This window comes from Aulonocara stuartgranti (assembly GCF_965226115.1).
Source record: "Aulonocara stuartgranti genome assembly, chromosome: 7".
Taxonomy (NCBI): domain Eukaryota; kingdom Metazoa; phylum Chordata; class Actinopteri; order Cichliformes; family Cichlidae; genus Aulonocara; species Aulonocara stuartgranti.
Genome location: NC_138945.1, coordinates 57,520,767 through 57,535,250, shown reverse-complemented (window position 1 = coordinate 57,535,250; position 14,484 = coordinate 57,520,767). Strand labels below are relative to the sequence as shown.

Sequence of the window (14,484 nt, the reverse complement as noted above, 5' to 3'; positions counted from 1 at the left end):
AGAATTGAGACTGGACTGTGAGCGACTGGCTGTGTTTTCAAATAACAAAACAGCTGTTAGAAAAAAAAAGGATAAGCATAGGTTTCTAAGAAGATAAGCTATAATTTACTTTATCAGTGGAGGAGTTGTGCAGTTGCTCCACTGTGCCAAAAAAGCAATCACATTTTTCTGCACTCCTTGAACTTTAAATAGAATTCAACTAAAAAGATGGTGGAGATGGTGGGGGGACCTAGCCAACAGTGTGTGTCTGACTGTCAACCCACAGCCTCCACCACAGATAGATCTGCAGATCCAGAAGTGGCCAACAAGACTGCAAAGAGAGAATGTAAATAATGGACTTCTGCAAAACTGTAACTACAAATAAAATTGAATTCATAGTCACGTTGGTAGCACAGTGGTTAGCACTGTGCACGTACAGCATGGAGGACCTGAGTTTGAATGCACTGGATGGCTACGGCACCCTAAGATACTTTGACTTCCTTCGACTGTCTAAAATCAGTCATGTTTGAAAATTCTAAATTGGATCCAATGGCTATTTGTCTCTCTCCTGTCTGTGGACAGGACAGCAGTCTCGACCTTTCATACTATAACAACTTAATGGATATATGCTTGTGTTTTTTTGTTCTTTAACAGCCAAAATAAACGAGATAGCTCCCTGTGACACTAAACTAAAGATGGATCGATTCAGCCCCCCCGGATTGTAGTGAAGTAATGTTGGCCCACTATTTTTTACAACATTGCTTCAGTTCATTGAGGTTTATGCACAGCTCTCTTAACGTCCCACCATTTCAGGAAATTTCAATGGTGTTTTGAGATGGACTGTCACTGAGCTGTAGATTTAGAGCTTGAGATCACTGTCATGACAAAATTATGGCCAAGCTTTGGCTTTTGGACAGATGACCTCACGCTCTAGAATACTTTGGTATACTGATGAGTTCATTGTTGACTCAATGACAGCAAGGTGCCCAGGTCCTGTGGCTGCAAAACAAGTCCAAATCATCACCCCTCCACCACCATGCTTGTCAGTTGATATGCTGTGTTTGGTTTTTGCCAAACATGGTGCTTTGTATTATGGCCAAACATGTCCACTTTGCTCTTGTCTGCCCAAAGGACATTGTTCCAGAGGTCTTGTGGTTCTTTTAGATGCAAACCTAATCTGTGCTACCACATTCTGCTTCTACATTTTGGATAAAATTTGTTAAATATATAATGACACAGTTTAATATTCCTTGAGGGGTTGTTGACTGGAGGTTGGTTTTATCCACTTCTCAAACTGTTAGGACCAGATGATTTTTTTCATCATGTCCTCATCATAAAACCATATAACTGAAAGAGGGTGTAAGGTCCTTTTCACATGGTGTATTTTACAGTGATGTCCTTTAAAGGTGACATAATATTACCGGGACCTAAATCTGTTTTCCCAGTGACAAGTGTTATATCCCCACATACACACACACACACACACACAGAGGTTCATGGTGTGAAAGCAATATCAGCTACACGACTGTAAGCTGATAATAATGCTGGAGTTTTGCTTCAGTAGAAGGTAAAAAAAAAATGACAGTATATTCTCTTTTCACAGTGGGCACACCCACTGTCCTTGAAAAATAATACAGCTTTTTTTTTTAAAATGTGATTCATGTTTTATTCTCAGGAAATGACAAAAATGAGAGACAGCTAATTCTCAGGCTGACTCTGTGTGGCAACATTGCATTGCAACATTAAAATCACAGAGCAGAAAAAGCCTGAGGGCAAAGAGGATTTCAGGCACTTCCATCAACCTGCATGGAGACAAGAACTCATCTTACAGGGCGGTCTAATGAGATGTGCTCACTTTCCCTTCCCAAACATAGTGGAAAGATCCATAATTCATTAAAGCAAAACTTATGTTCGTGCATTACAGCTGCCACCGCTTTAAAAAGACGGACACATTTCCTGCCCTTCTTCTGAAAGCCCTTGGTGCCCTGCTTTGCTCTGGTGCATGCGTACTTTGTGCTTTTAATTTCTGCTGAAGGTGGTTTTATTATGCAGACACCATGGGGGTGGTTACACTCCACTGAATTAATGTCACCTGATTGGATGCCAGGGAATGGAAGAAGGGTAAAAATATGAATATGGAGCCTTTGAAAAGTTTGAAAGGGCATTGAAAAAAAAATCAGGTAAAAGAGAGGCTCAACGAGTATATGACCTGAGCTAGTTTGCATCCCCTGTTTTTGTTTTCCTGGTGGGCCATGAAACCGATGTGGCTAGTCAGGTGGATTTTACTCCTCCCTCCCTGGGCCAGGTTAGGCAGAAAGATAACCAGGATGCCAGACAATCACAGCAGAGCTACAGCATTCTCCTCTTGCACTCCACTCTTCTCTTTTCCACCCTGGTGACGTCAGCCCCCTAGACCACACGACTCTGCTGCAAACAGCACACCTGCTGGCTTCACAGTCCATCTGGCCCCGCTCCATGTCTTGCTCAGCTCTCCGAGCAGAAATGCAGATCTGTTTACAACCTGGGCACACAGTCACGATCCTATAGTAGCTGCGGTTTGCATTTCACGCTTGCTCGCTGGGGGAAAGAGGAGTGGTGGCTCTGTAGCCCGCTGGTGACAGCAGACACTAAAGTGACAACAATCACGCGTCTTATTAGGGTTTCGTTGTTCCCATTACAGGTTAAACAATTCCTCGGTATGCTGCAAGATGGTTTTGCTGTGTGTTTATCTACATGTCGCTGACTAATCAGGAGAATTCTCCCAGGGTTTCCTTACATCACTTCACCACAACTCCACAGCATCCACAAACAGAGCAGTTGCTGTCTTGTAATTGAAGTGACAGGCCCTCTCACCTACTACTAAAATCAGCATGAACATAAAACTGCACCATCATCAAAGCAACGCTGGGAGTAGAGAGAGACCAAAGGGAGGGAAAGACGGTTATTATGTTTTAAGTTTTTAAAGAAATATGCCTGCGCTGACAATATCAATCGTTTGTTTTGGGTTCTGGAAAATCCCTCTTAAAAGAGGACATGTGCCGTTCGTGAACACCGGGAAGCTGCAGCCATTTAATCATCACATCCAACCCTGCATCAACAGCACATGGCACATCTTTGGTTTTATCAGTGTAGTGGCACATTGTGCAACTGAGGGGGCATGTTTCATGGGATACCCTATGTGCATTGCTGGAAACTGCATGGACAGCGTTACCAACAGCCTCCCTTCTCAAGATTGGAGAGGATATTATTATTATTATTATTATTATTATTATTATTATTATTATACAGAGGGAGGGGAACTGCTTTCATTCATTACTTTAAGAGGATAGTGAGCTTCTGGCAACCACTCAATCCGAGCTTGAGTTATGTCTGTACTACAAGGCTCCCTGACGTCTCTAATCCCACGACCGAATTCTCTGATGGTTGAGGTAATAGTAGGTCATGAAAGGGGGAGAAAAAAGGTTTGCACAAGCCTATTCGGGATGGCAAAATAAATAACTACACGTTTCTATTTTAGGTCTAATTTATCTTGGTTGACACCAGCAGCAGGAGCAGGAGCAGCAGCGGGGCATTCAGGCACTTGCTGCCACCCCCCCTGATAAAACACTTGCTTTTCTGTCTGCCAGGTCAGACACAATCGCAGCGCGCTGTGGACTGAATAAACAGGTGACTAACCTGAATGGTGCACGTATATTCCGTGTCGTCCAGCAGCCTGACCGTGCAGTTGTATTCCCGCTCAAGATTCCTGACGCTGCCACTCATAAATCGGCTCAACATCTTTCTCTCCCAGGTTTCGCCGCTCTGCGTCTACAGGACCAGAACAATAAACTCGAACACCAGCATGCAAGTGAATGTCACATTGACCGCATTTCCCGGTCCCCTGAACGACCAGCAGCCACGGATTCAGCCGCCGAGGCAAGCACCATTGTTGTCCCGTTAAGTTTTCCGTGCTGTGGGCCCGTGCTGAGAGCGAAATCCAAGGATGCCCGCATCCAGATCCAGAGGCTGCTCAGCCCTGCTGCTCTGTGTGTGTGTCTGTGTGGAGCTGAGGATTATCTCTCACCATTCACTGCTGCCACTTGAGCAAGCGGGCGGGTCCAAATGAAAACTGACGTCAAAGAGAGCCAACGGGAGTGTGAAGTTTCAGTATATACTGATTTTCTTTTCTTACGCCTAATTTTCCCATGACCAGCAATTATGCATTAGAAAACTTTTAAAAGGTTAGCTTCTTTTTATGACTCCCTCAGTATGAAGTTAAAATTATTCACCCAAATCATGCTGTGCGAGGAGCAGTGTGAATCCTTTAATGGGTCTTTGGAGGTAGACTTCAGGTTCACGATGAAACGTTGGAGAGAAATCAAGCTGCTCCTGCCTGGCTGACCTAAAACCAGCGGCGTCGGGTGTCACACAACTTCCCAGGTGGTGGATATTAAATGTGTTGGGCTGCCACCTGCAGGCCATTCGTTGTCATTGCGGCAAGCAAATTGAGTGAAAATGTTTCGTCAGCCTAAAACGGAAATGCAAAGCTTGTATTACAACAACAACAAAATCACGTTAAAGTGGCGTAAGAGTGTATTAACAATTTAAATCGATAAAAACAAACCGTCCGGAGGATGACGTACATCTCTGCCGTGACCCGGATTCGAACCGGGGTTGCTGCGGCCACAACGCAGAGTACTAACCACTATACGATCACGGCGAGCTAACGGGGACTGACTGCACCCCGCTTATTTTTGTCTTTAAGTAGAGTACGTCATCACGATGCTTCGAGGTCGAAAATTGATTTATTTTAACCGTCGCCTAATCCACTAATCCACATTTATGTCCAAGACATGAGTTTTTCATAATCAAACACTTGAAGCTAATTGTTGTTGGATCACAAATCTAAATTGTCTGGTGAAAGTGCCTTGCTCAGAGGTTAGAGGAGATCTAGACTATTTTGAGCTGCAATTGTAATTGGTTTTTTGGGGTTGTTTTTTTTTTACATTTTCTTTCATAACTAACAGACTACTTGAGATATAAAAAAAAGCATGTACCAATAAACACACACATATATACAATAATTAATAGTGCGGTTGATATTTTTACTAGCAAGGTCAAGACTACAATATCCGTTTCTTATGCAGGAAGTCGGAGAGCTAGAATTGCCCCCCCGTGGGCATTATGTCCACCTGCTATATGGTAAAATGTAATCACATTATTGTAGAAGTACAGTACTATACAACTCACGAGTCACCCCTTATTTCTATTTTGTTTCCAGTTCGCCAGACTTTTTGTAAGTTTAAAAAAAAGAAGATCTTGAGCAATAATCTCGAGTCAAAGTTTTTTGGACACTCATTTTCACACCATTTTCAGCTTTTTTTTTAGACCATGGTTTTTTGTTTGTTCTATTGTTCCATTTGCTTGTTCTGCCACTTAACACTGACCAGTGAACCATTCAAGCATAAGAAAATGCAACTAGCCAAAGGCACAAACCAGTGTTGGGTCTACAAATGACAGACTCAGCAATCTTAAATTGCATCTTTAAGCACTTTTAAGCTGTTTATAGCAGCCTGTTGTAAAAACACATAATTTATTCCCATTTCTTTACCAGAATCTGCAGAAATTGCCAAAGATAGAACAGTTTGACAGGATCCATAAGATATTTTTTGCACCAACAAGGTGATTCCCAAAAACCTGACAGCTGAAAACTTGGCTTATAGCTGCACTAAAATAACATTTTAAAAAGAGGAAACTGAAAAAGTGGAGGACGAAGGCAGAAGTGGTGAGCTTAAAAAGCAAAACAAAAACATGGCAGATGAGCAGTATCTCAAACTCATGTTCTTAAGAAATATGAAAAAAACAAAACAAAACAGAAAAAAACAAAGTTGATGAAATCATAAACTGAAGACTACCTAAAGAAATTACAAGAAAGCTGCCTAAGACAGTTCAGACTTTTTTCGATGAATAAAGGTGATCATAGCAAATATTGTCTTTCAAGCTCAACAGAATTGAACAAACTCTGTTTTTGTCTTATTTGCTGTATTTCCATGTTCCAATAAATCAGAGCACCCATATCCCAGTTTACTGAAAACAATATAAAGAACTGAGGGGTGGCTTGAGACTTTTGCACAGTAATATATCGAATAATGCAACCCACAGCATTTTTTAGACTGTATACGACAAAATTAATTTATCTGTTAGGTATAGGCTATGCACTAAAGGAAAAAAAATCTACTTTGATTTTTCCAGACTTAGCAGCTACTTGAGATTTTAATTCTTCGTTTTGAGCTAAAAGCAAATTTTACTCAAATATAGTGACAATCTGATAATGTACGTTAGGTTTAAGACTTAAGACAGACAACAGATATTAACTGAATGTTTCCAGCACCTTATTGAATTAATGCCATGAAGAATTTAGACAATCCAAAGGCAAAAGACGGCCCAACCCAGTACTAGCGAAGTTAAAACTGACATATTTTAATTTATTCTACAAACTTGAATTAAGCATCACTGTGAAAATGCTCCTTGAGAAAAACAAACAAACAAAAAAAACAACAACCCCAAAACAATTAAAATGTAGATTTTAAAGTTCAACAGCAAAACATATTGATATAATAAATTGCTTGTTTGTTTTTGTTTTTTTTAAAAAGTGATCAACGTAGTATTCTTCATTAGATAAATTACTGACAGTATTGTCTTCATTTAATAATTTAGGCCAGCCAGCTTGCCACTGATGGAAAAAACAAAAGTGTTATATACAATTAATGTTTTCTAAGCATATAATTTATGATGAAAATCAGCTTACAGTGTTATTGTGCCTACTAATCTAACAGCTGAAGGCTGGTAAGACAAAAACAAACCTCAATCACTTACTCACTTATACATTATCATCATCATTCATAGACAAGTACAAACATGTTTACAGCAACTGTAAACAAAACAAGAGATTTCCAACCAGTATTTACAAAAGTAGTACCAGAAAGTTTTAATGTGGACAGCTGAAGTCGTTCTCATCATTCTCTTCAGGTTCATTGCTCCACGTAACAGGAATTTTAGCAGCACACACCGCCTTTCTAGTGAAAGGGCGGCATGACCCAGTCTGATGCAGCGGGGGATTGCTGCTAGCGATGTTGCCCATGCTTTTAGCAAAAGCGCCTTCTCGTGTCCTGCCTGCTGCTCCATGATTCCTCCTGTACAGCTTGCAGGAAGCCACGAGAGGCTTTCCTATGTCCACCTGCTGGCTTTCTGTCTGACGCAGTTTACTGTCTCTGTGAGTATAGTGTAGATCCACCTTTATGACCATAGACTCCTAAAAAAAACAAAAAAACAAAAACAATTATTGTAAGGAGTAAACACTATTAGAGAAAGGTATTAGTATAGATATATGGAGACATACCTTGAGCTTCTGAAGAGCACAGAGCCTCAGAGTACAGTCTGGGTTAACATTATTCATAAGTAGTAGTGAGTCCATCTCCTCTGACCTGCCAGACCTGGAAAATATGTCTTCCATTGTCTGAGGATTAAAAGCACAAATAATGTTATTATTATTATTATATATGTAAACCATCTTCATCAATATAAATAAACAGCTGTATTTACAGTGGTTTGGCACTGAATCGTTGCTAAAAAAGTGCAGTATCACATTCAAAAATCAGCCACTAGATGTCAGGATTACGCAAGAGTCAAAGTCAGCCAAACTGACGGAATTATTTCACAAGAGCAGAGCTGCTCATAACCATTACTGCTTCCTGAGTCATCTGCGGTTGCAGCATGCTGGAAGCCTATATATGGGCAGAACTTCCTCACACATGTGAAATGTGGGTGTGAATGGTCATCATTGAGAAATTCATTTTGTCTAGTGGAAACTGACAAGCATTTTGCCATGAGCCATGTGGAATTTGTCGTGTAGGGACAAGCTGAGAATTTTATCCAAATCCTGAGTTTACTGATAGGCTTTGCCAAAAATCAAAAGCAGTTATGTAACAGTTACATTTCAGTGTATTGCAATTTAGACATACTGCCATTAACAATGCCCCTGCCTTTGTACTCCAGGGCCTACTTAGGCTTGTTCGGATAGCCGAATTTGGTGAAAAAGTCTGACAGTGAAGTGGAAAATAAGAAATACTTACAGGTATACTGCTTAGTGTGACCACGCAGTCCTGGGTATGGGGGCCTGTGGTCTTTACAGTGGCAAAAGCTACGAGAACATTAGAGTACAAAGCTGAGAAGCTGACTTCCACTTCTACTCTGCAAAGAAACATCAGCCGCTTCTTCCGTGGTAGCTCTGAAAGCAGATGTGAAACGTTTTTGGTTTTTTTAAATAGAAGGGAAAAAAAGCATGCATAAAAACATGTTCCAAAACTTATTCGACATTTCATTTTTTTTTTTTAAATCATGATGCTATTTACTTAAGGAGGATTTTGCAGAGCCCATGACCAAATTAGGACTTTCAGCAACTCATTTATCTCAAGCCACAGACTTTTATCTTCCATCTAGGAAGAGTTCTTAGATTAATCCACAATATCAAGATTCAGTTTGAGCAAATGTGCAAGAAGAAAATACGAGGAAGTCTGAGTTGTCAAAACAGACTTCCTTCCATCAAAGGGGAAAATGCACAGCGTAAAATAAACCATTTCCCTCTTTGCATTAATCAAACGGAATCATGAATTATGCTGAAAAAATCTTAAACTACAGTGTGCAGATTTAGTTTGTCACACATTGTTGAGTAGGAGGTGAGAAAAAGGTTAAATAGTATCAGTCACTCTCTTTGTGGGGATTTATGTTTCAGCGAGAGAAATCTACGTCATGACCGCAAACACCTCCGATGTAACTAACAGCACGTCGGGTCAACGAAGCCCACAGCCACTATTGTTACTGGCCCGTTCGGCACAGTCGCTTCCCTCTTGTACATTTCCAGCTGCTTTTTTGAATTCATCAGCATGAGACTAACAATCATGGCCTCGATATAAGTGCTCTCAAATGTCAGCAAATTCCTGGAGGAGGATTGCTGAAATATCGGAATGGACGTCAGGGAATTTACAAACAAGTGCAAAAACTAGAGGAACAGATATGTTTGACCGTGAAAAACACTGACCGTGACAAAGAGGAGTATTTTTTTTCCTATCATGGCTTGTGCAGTTTATTAAAGACTGCGACATGGCCGCATGTTAATTTGTTTTGCTTCAGAGGAAAATAAAGCATATTTGCACATATTCTGTCACCAGCAGTAACATCGATAAAGACAAAAAAAAAAAAAGAAGGAAAATGTTCTCCCATCTCACCATTTGCTTGTCTCCAGCAGGCATCTCGCAGGTGAAGCTCTTTTGTGTGGCCGGTGGTTCGAACTGGATCTGCAAGGGATCGTGGTTCCTTCAGTGTGTGTTTGATCTCCACCGCCTGTTTGCCTGTGATTAGAGGATCTCTGCCCAGATCTGGTGGAGAAAAGGAGGGGTTCAGATGGAGGTAAATACAATGAAATACAGCAGCTACACACGTTTTTAGCGTTTCTTTGGCCCCTTCCTTTAACTCGGTCCTGTTTAAACAACTTTAAGAAAATCAGCACTGCTTGAAAACTTGTGCTGTGCCAGTGTGCCTGCACATGTGATGTGACAATAAAAAGTGATTTGATTTGATTTGAAACTTTGGCAACCTTGCAATTGTCCTAGTGGTCTGTTCATCTTAGGACAGCAGTGAGTGAGGAATGTTCCAGAAACAAATATGAGAGATTCATCAGAATCTCATGGTTGTATTTGAGGAACTCTGGGATATTTTTAAAAAAAAGGCATTTTTAAAATTCACTGTTACTGATGACACGAGTTTTGGGAAAAAACCCTATTCACAAGATGTCAAGCATGCAAAACAAAAGTCATTAATAGGACTAAACGGGGGATATTCAGGGAGAACTAAAACTATGCTCACAGAATAGGACACAAATTTAGAGTTGTCATCTGAATAAAGCAAGTACACTCCTTTAATGAGAGGGTTATTGCTATAACACAAACAACCAAACGAGAGGCTTAAAGAGGCTCACAAATTTAAAATAAATAAATAAATAAATAAGTTAAAAAAAAGAACAATTTTCATATCCAACACCACACTTATTCATTTAAATATTTTCACACACCGAGACAGGGCTGTCAGCAGGATGTCCTGTTCTGGTAAGTCTAATTTGTTAGTGAGCCCATGAGAGCAGTGGCAGGGAGTGCCCAAACTGCAGAGCAGCTGTCTTGCACTCTGCAGCTCTCAGGTTTCTTGCTCTTCTCTATCCAACAGTGTGAATTTCCAAAGAATGAGGTCACATGCTAATGGCATTTTGAAAATTTCTTCTACCGGGGGCCCATCAAACTGACAAACACACTGAACAGCTTCCCTTCATCGGCACAGTCATCGCTTTACTTACAGGACCCGAGTAAACAACATTAAAATGAGATACAAGCGATTCCAAAAGTTGTCTGTGGTCCGTGGTGTATACCAAAGGGCAACCTGTTCCCCTCGGTGCTGTTTACCCTTCATCTCTAACTGTCAGCCTACTGAATTATGTGTTTATATCCCTAATAAACTGAACAGAAACAAAAAGAAGGAAATGTACATTTTTAATTGATATGTATGGTTTTCTTAAAAATGAAACAAATGATTTTGGTGTCAGCCACATTAATGTCTCACTCAGTCAAAGCCATTTCTATTGATATAGCAGCCCTTTATATTAGGCATTTTGGAAATGAATCATCATGTAAACAAAGTAAAAACCCCATTCTTAATTTTCCAATTTAACTCTTACCCTCTGAAACCTTCTCTAAAACATGCGTGACTTTCTCAGCTTGCAGGACGTGCTTGTTCAAGTACTTTGTAAAGATCCCAGTACTCTTGCCCCCGTCCTGGACCTCGAATGCTTCAGCATCTTCGCACCTGTAATAATTAAAGGAGAGGGGTTATTTTTATTTTGCATGACTTTCTACAACAGTGACTTTCTAAAATTTTATGCTATAAACCAAAAACAAGCTGCACATGAAATCAATTAATTGATTTCCCCCCCATTTGCAGTTGAATACAAAACAATTAATACTACATACGTGGCATAACCGTAAACTGTGTTCCCGCTGGGTGCCAGTGGCTTGATGGCAGATAGTAAGGAACCCTGGTTGTACCTACAGAGTGAAATGAAGTTAAACAAATAACAAATCTATGTCATGTTAACTGAGCTTTTACAAAGAAATTTACATATCCAGATATCGGCTCCGTGCAGAAATTAATTATTGCACTTACCATTTTCTACAGGTGTCCAGCAGGATTACACTCAGTGCAGTCTGCCTTTCCTGCATGCTGAGCATGATCCTCTGCACACAGACACAGTTTTCGGTTCCGTACGGTTGCGGAGCATCGACGGACACCAAGTAATTCCTTCCCGCATGCTCATAACCATGGCCCGCATAGTAGAAAAGGCCTGTAGAGAGAATACACATCTGATTACTACGACAATAACAAAAGTGCTGCAGTAATTCTGCAGTCCTGGAATACATGACAGTCAATCTGAGGAGGTAACACATCATCATAAAGATGCCTGACTTCTAATCACATTTGTTTCATTATTAACAACAGAAAGAGAGAATAGAAGCAGATAATATCACCTCACAGCTCCAAACTGTGCTATTGACACCAACACTTTTTTATTTATTTATTTTTTAATAACACTAACACACTGTTACAAGTGGAACAGTAAAACATAAAAAGAACGAGTTATTTAACAAGCACGTGGAAATAGCCACACCGTCCCACATACGTATGAAGTCATACAGCCGTTATCTAACATTGATGACAAGATAAGAACCACGGAATATGACGAAGGAAGTTACAGTGCTTTAGGTGCCACATAAACCTCTAAATAATAGCATCAGCATTTTCTAAGAACAGCAGCTGAATACTGAAATTCAGCTAATGACAAAAGCTTTTTCCAAAAGAAATAGGCAGGAAAAAAAAATTATAACGCTCACCGTAAACGCCTTTGTCAAGGAGATGAATGAACTTCTCAATAGCAGTAAGCATCTCCTCTCTGGTCAGATCCAGCAAGGAGACGACTCTGAAGCCAAGCTGCCGCAAGAGGTTGCCGAGCTCATGAACATCCATGACGGGTGCCATCAAGGCCGGGTGGTTGGAGTAATTCAAGTTGCCAATAAGTAAGGCGACCTTATCAGTGGCTGCAAGAAAGTTCAATGTCTGATTCAAAAATCACTCCAACACAAGAAAATTCTCAAACACTCTGACAGTTTTCCTCTCCACACATCAAATGACAAGATGTTTCTTTCCATTAAACTTTACCTGTGAGCGCTGCTGGAGGAGGTTGATCACTCTTCACTAGAGATTGTGCTTAAAAAAAGAAAACAGAAAAAGGAAGCACAAAATCAGTTCATGTTAAACAAAAAACTGACCTAAAGTAGCATTTCTGTCTGGGGAGCATATAGAGAACAATAGAACTCAAAGATTCAATAGTATTCTCTGTGAAAGTCACTTTTATTCCAAGTAAGTTATAAACAGGAGAATCGCTTCAAGAACTAGTTTCACTTTACATCACTTTCCTGTTTTGTGTATAAGGCTTGAGCCCAGCACTATTTGGAGAACAACTTCCTTTTTAGTCTGTAGAAATGGGAAAGTACCTCCAGCATAATGGAAACAACTTAGTGCCTTAGAGCTAAACCAGTGGAATGAAAGGAGTGTGAAGCATTTATTTTTCTCCTTGACACATTTTATTAGTAATAGAGAAAGTAAAGGAATGGGAAAGAATACAGTCCTGAAACTGGGATAAGACAGGTATCACTGTACTGATTTTTGTTTTAGGTTTCACTTTCAGCTTACCAATGTCAACATCGACGGGCTCAGTCCACCTCTCTCCTAGTGTGTTAGATAGCGAGCACAGGTATGTTCCACTGTGTTCAGCTGTCGCGCGCTCAATCTGCAAATATAATAAATCACATTGTTCGTGTCTCTGTCCAAAAGTGAAATATTAACTACATTGTTTAATGAATTACACAGTGGGATCAGAGGTAAGAAAACACTCCATCTTCACCGCCGTTCCTCCTTACCTGCAGTGTACCGCTTTTCATGTCCAGCAGTGGCTGTCCATTTCTGTACCACTGGTAGGAAGGAGCTGGGACACCAAAGGCAGCGCATTGTAGAACAAGTTTTGTACCTGGTTGAATCTTTTGCGGCTTGGGGTTGGTGGCAATGTGAGGCTCACCTTGCCAGTCTATGGGCAAGCCTGACAATTCAAAGAAAAAGACGGGTTGAAATGAAAACTGCATCTATACGACAAAAATGACATGCAACCAGCATGATGATTTACCTGATTTATCAATGTCCAACACCTTGACCTTCACCCAGTTGCTGAACACACATTTATAGTACTGGTCATTCACTCGGCACACATAGAGCTGAGTTTGTTGAGCTCTGATGGTCAGATCAGCTAGAGTGCCATTAGGTACCTTAGGGAGGAAATCATTGACAGCAACAAACGGTCATTTGCACACTAAATCCAACAAGAGTGCTTGAAAACTAACTTCTTGAAAGTTAAATTCACATACTTCTTTTTTTGCACCATCTGTAAACCATTGGTAGTTGAGGATGCCCGTGCCCTGAGCACGGACACTCAGAGTCACCTTATGGTTCACAGGTACACACACAGAGACAGGATGACGCACTATCACAATTTCTAGTGAGGAAAAAAACAAAACAAAAAAGCGACAACTTCAGTTTCATAAAACCAAACTTAGTTCTGTTTCGCTGGAAAAAATAACACTAGTGAAACAGTGCTGGTGCTGAGATTAAAACATACCACTGATCATTGTGTGCTTGGGGAAGGATCCAGTCATCTGTGCATTTTCTTCTTCTGCCGAACTGTAAGAAAATCACTGCCTATAATATCCCCACGTACAGAAAAGAAACTCCAAATGAATGGCATGAAAAGGAAAACGATGTATTTAACCTCTCATTTCTAGTCAGGTCAGCTGTTAACCGTACAAAAACTCCAGGATATATTTAAAAACGTCCTAACTGAGTAATTAGGTGTTTAATATGACCGTAACTATTACGTGTTTTACTGCATACCTGCCGTCAACCTCGGACTAGTTGAGAAGCTGTCACCCCTCGGCCAGAATATGTTTTCCTGTTCTCAGGCTTCATAACTTCAAATTTATAGCCCGAACTCTTCCTCCCTTTCCCGGAACGAGAAGGCGCACGCACACATTACCGTTATGTCTGTAATACTGGAGCACCCTTACAACAAAGCAGTAAAGCCCAATCCATATCATGCTAAAAACAAACCCAAGTCTCCTTTTAGTTATAATACTGAAGCATATCTTACACTTAAGAAACAAAAGAGAGCATTTCTGTGCCTGTTAGAGCGATGTAAATTATTTAAATTAAAAGCCAAACTTCTTTTTCTGGCATTACGGTAATGAGCAATCTGGCCCTTTTCAGCTGATGCATAATCACTGTCTGAGGTCAGAGTCTGGAGAGCAGCAAAGTAAAACGGTG

At 40.5% G+C, this 14,484-nt stretch overlaps 2 protein-coding genes across 7 annotated transcripts in view; both read right to left on the bottom strand.

The window, feature by feature from the left end:
- The window catches only part of frmd5a (FERM domain containing 5a), a 71,203-nt gene extending 66,524 nt beyond the window's left edge, over nt 1–4,679 (bottom strand). For 2 of the 5 annotated variants that reach the window (XM_082541795.1, XM_082541798.1), the window contains exons 1-3: nt 4,583–4,678; nt 4,248–4,486; nt 3,655–3,786 (exon numbers count right to left, since the gene is read on the bottom strand). In XM_082541795.1, coding sequence (XP_082397921.1) covers nt 3,655–3,786; nt 4,248–4,256 — 141 coding nt within the window. In that variant the 5' untranslated portion in view covers nt 4,257–4,486; nt 4,583–4,678. The other 3 variants (XM_082541799.1, XM_082541796.1, XM_082541797.1) reach the window with 3 other exon arrangements.
- Nucleotides 4,680–5,042: 363 nt separating this feature from the next.
- On the bottom strand, nt 5,043–14,182 carry malt3 (MALT paracaspase 3). Of its 2 annotated transcripts, none has more exons than XM_082542537.1 (15): nt 14,056–14,182; nt 13,784–13,863; nt 13,533–13,660; nt 13,295–13,433; nt 13,035–13,210; nt 12,808–12,904; nt 12,274–12,321; nt 11,949–12,152; nt 11,224–11,401; nt 11,031–11,105; nt 10,739–10,866; nt 9,243–9,392; nt 8,091–8,245; nt 7,358–7,474; nt 5,043–7,270 (listed from the first exon to the last, which is right to left on the bottom strand). In XM_082542537.1, exons 2-15 carry the CDS (start codon nt 13,818–13,820, stop codon nt 6,947–6,949), a joined length of 1,956 nt encoding a protein of 651 aa, XP_082398663.1. In that variant the 5' UTR covers nt 13,821–13,863; nt 14,056–14,182; the 3' UTR covers nt 5,043–6,946. The 2 variants fall into 2 exon arrangements, with proteins under 2 accessions (XP_082398663.1, XP_082398662.1); XM_082542536.1 differs by having other exon boundaries at nt 13,784–13,845; nt 14,056–14,181.
- Between the last annotated feature and the right edge of the window lie 302 nt (nt 14,183–14,484).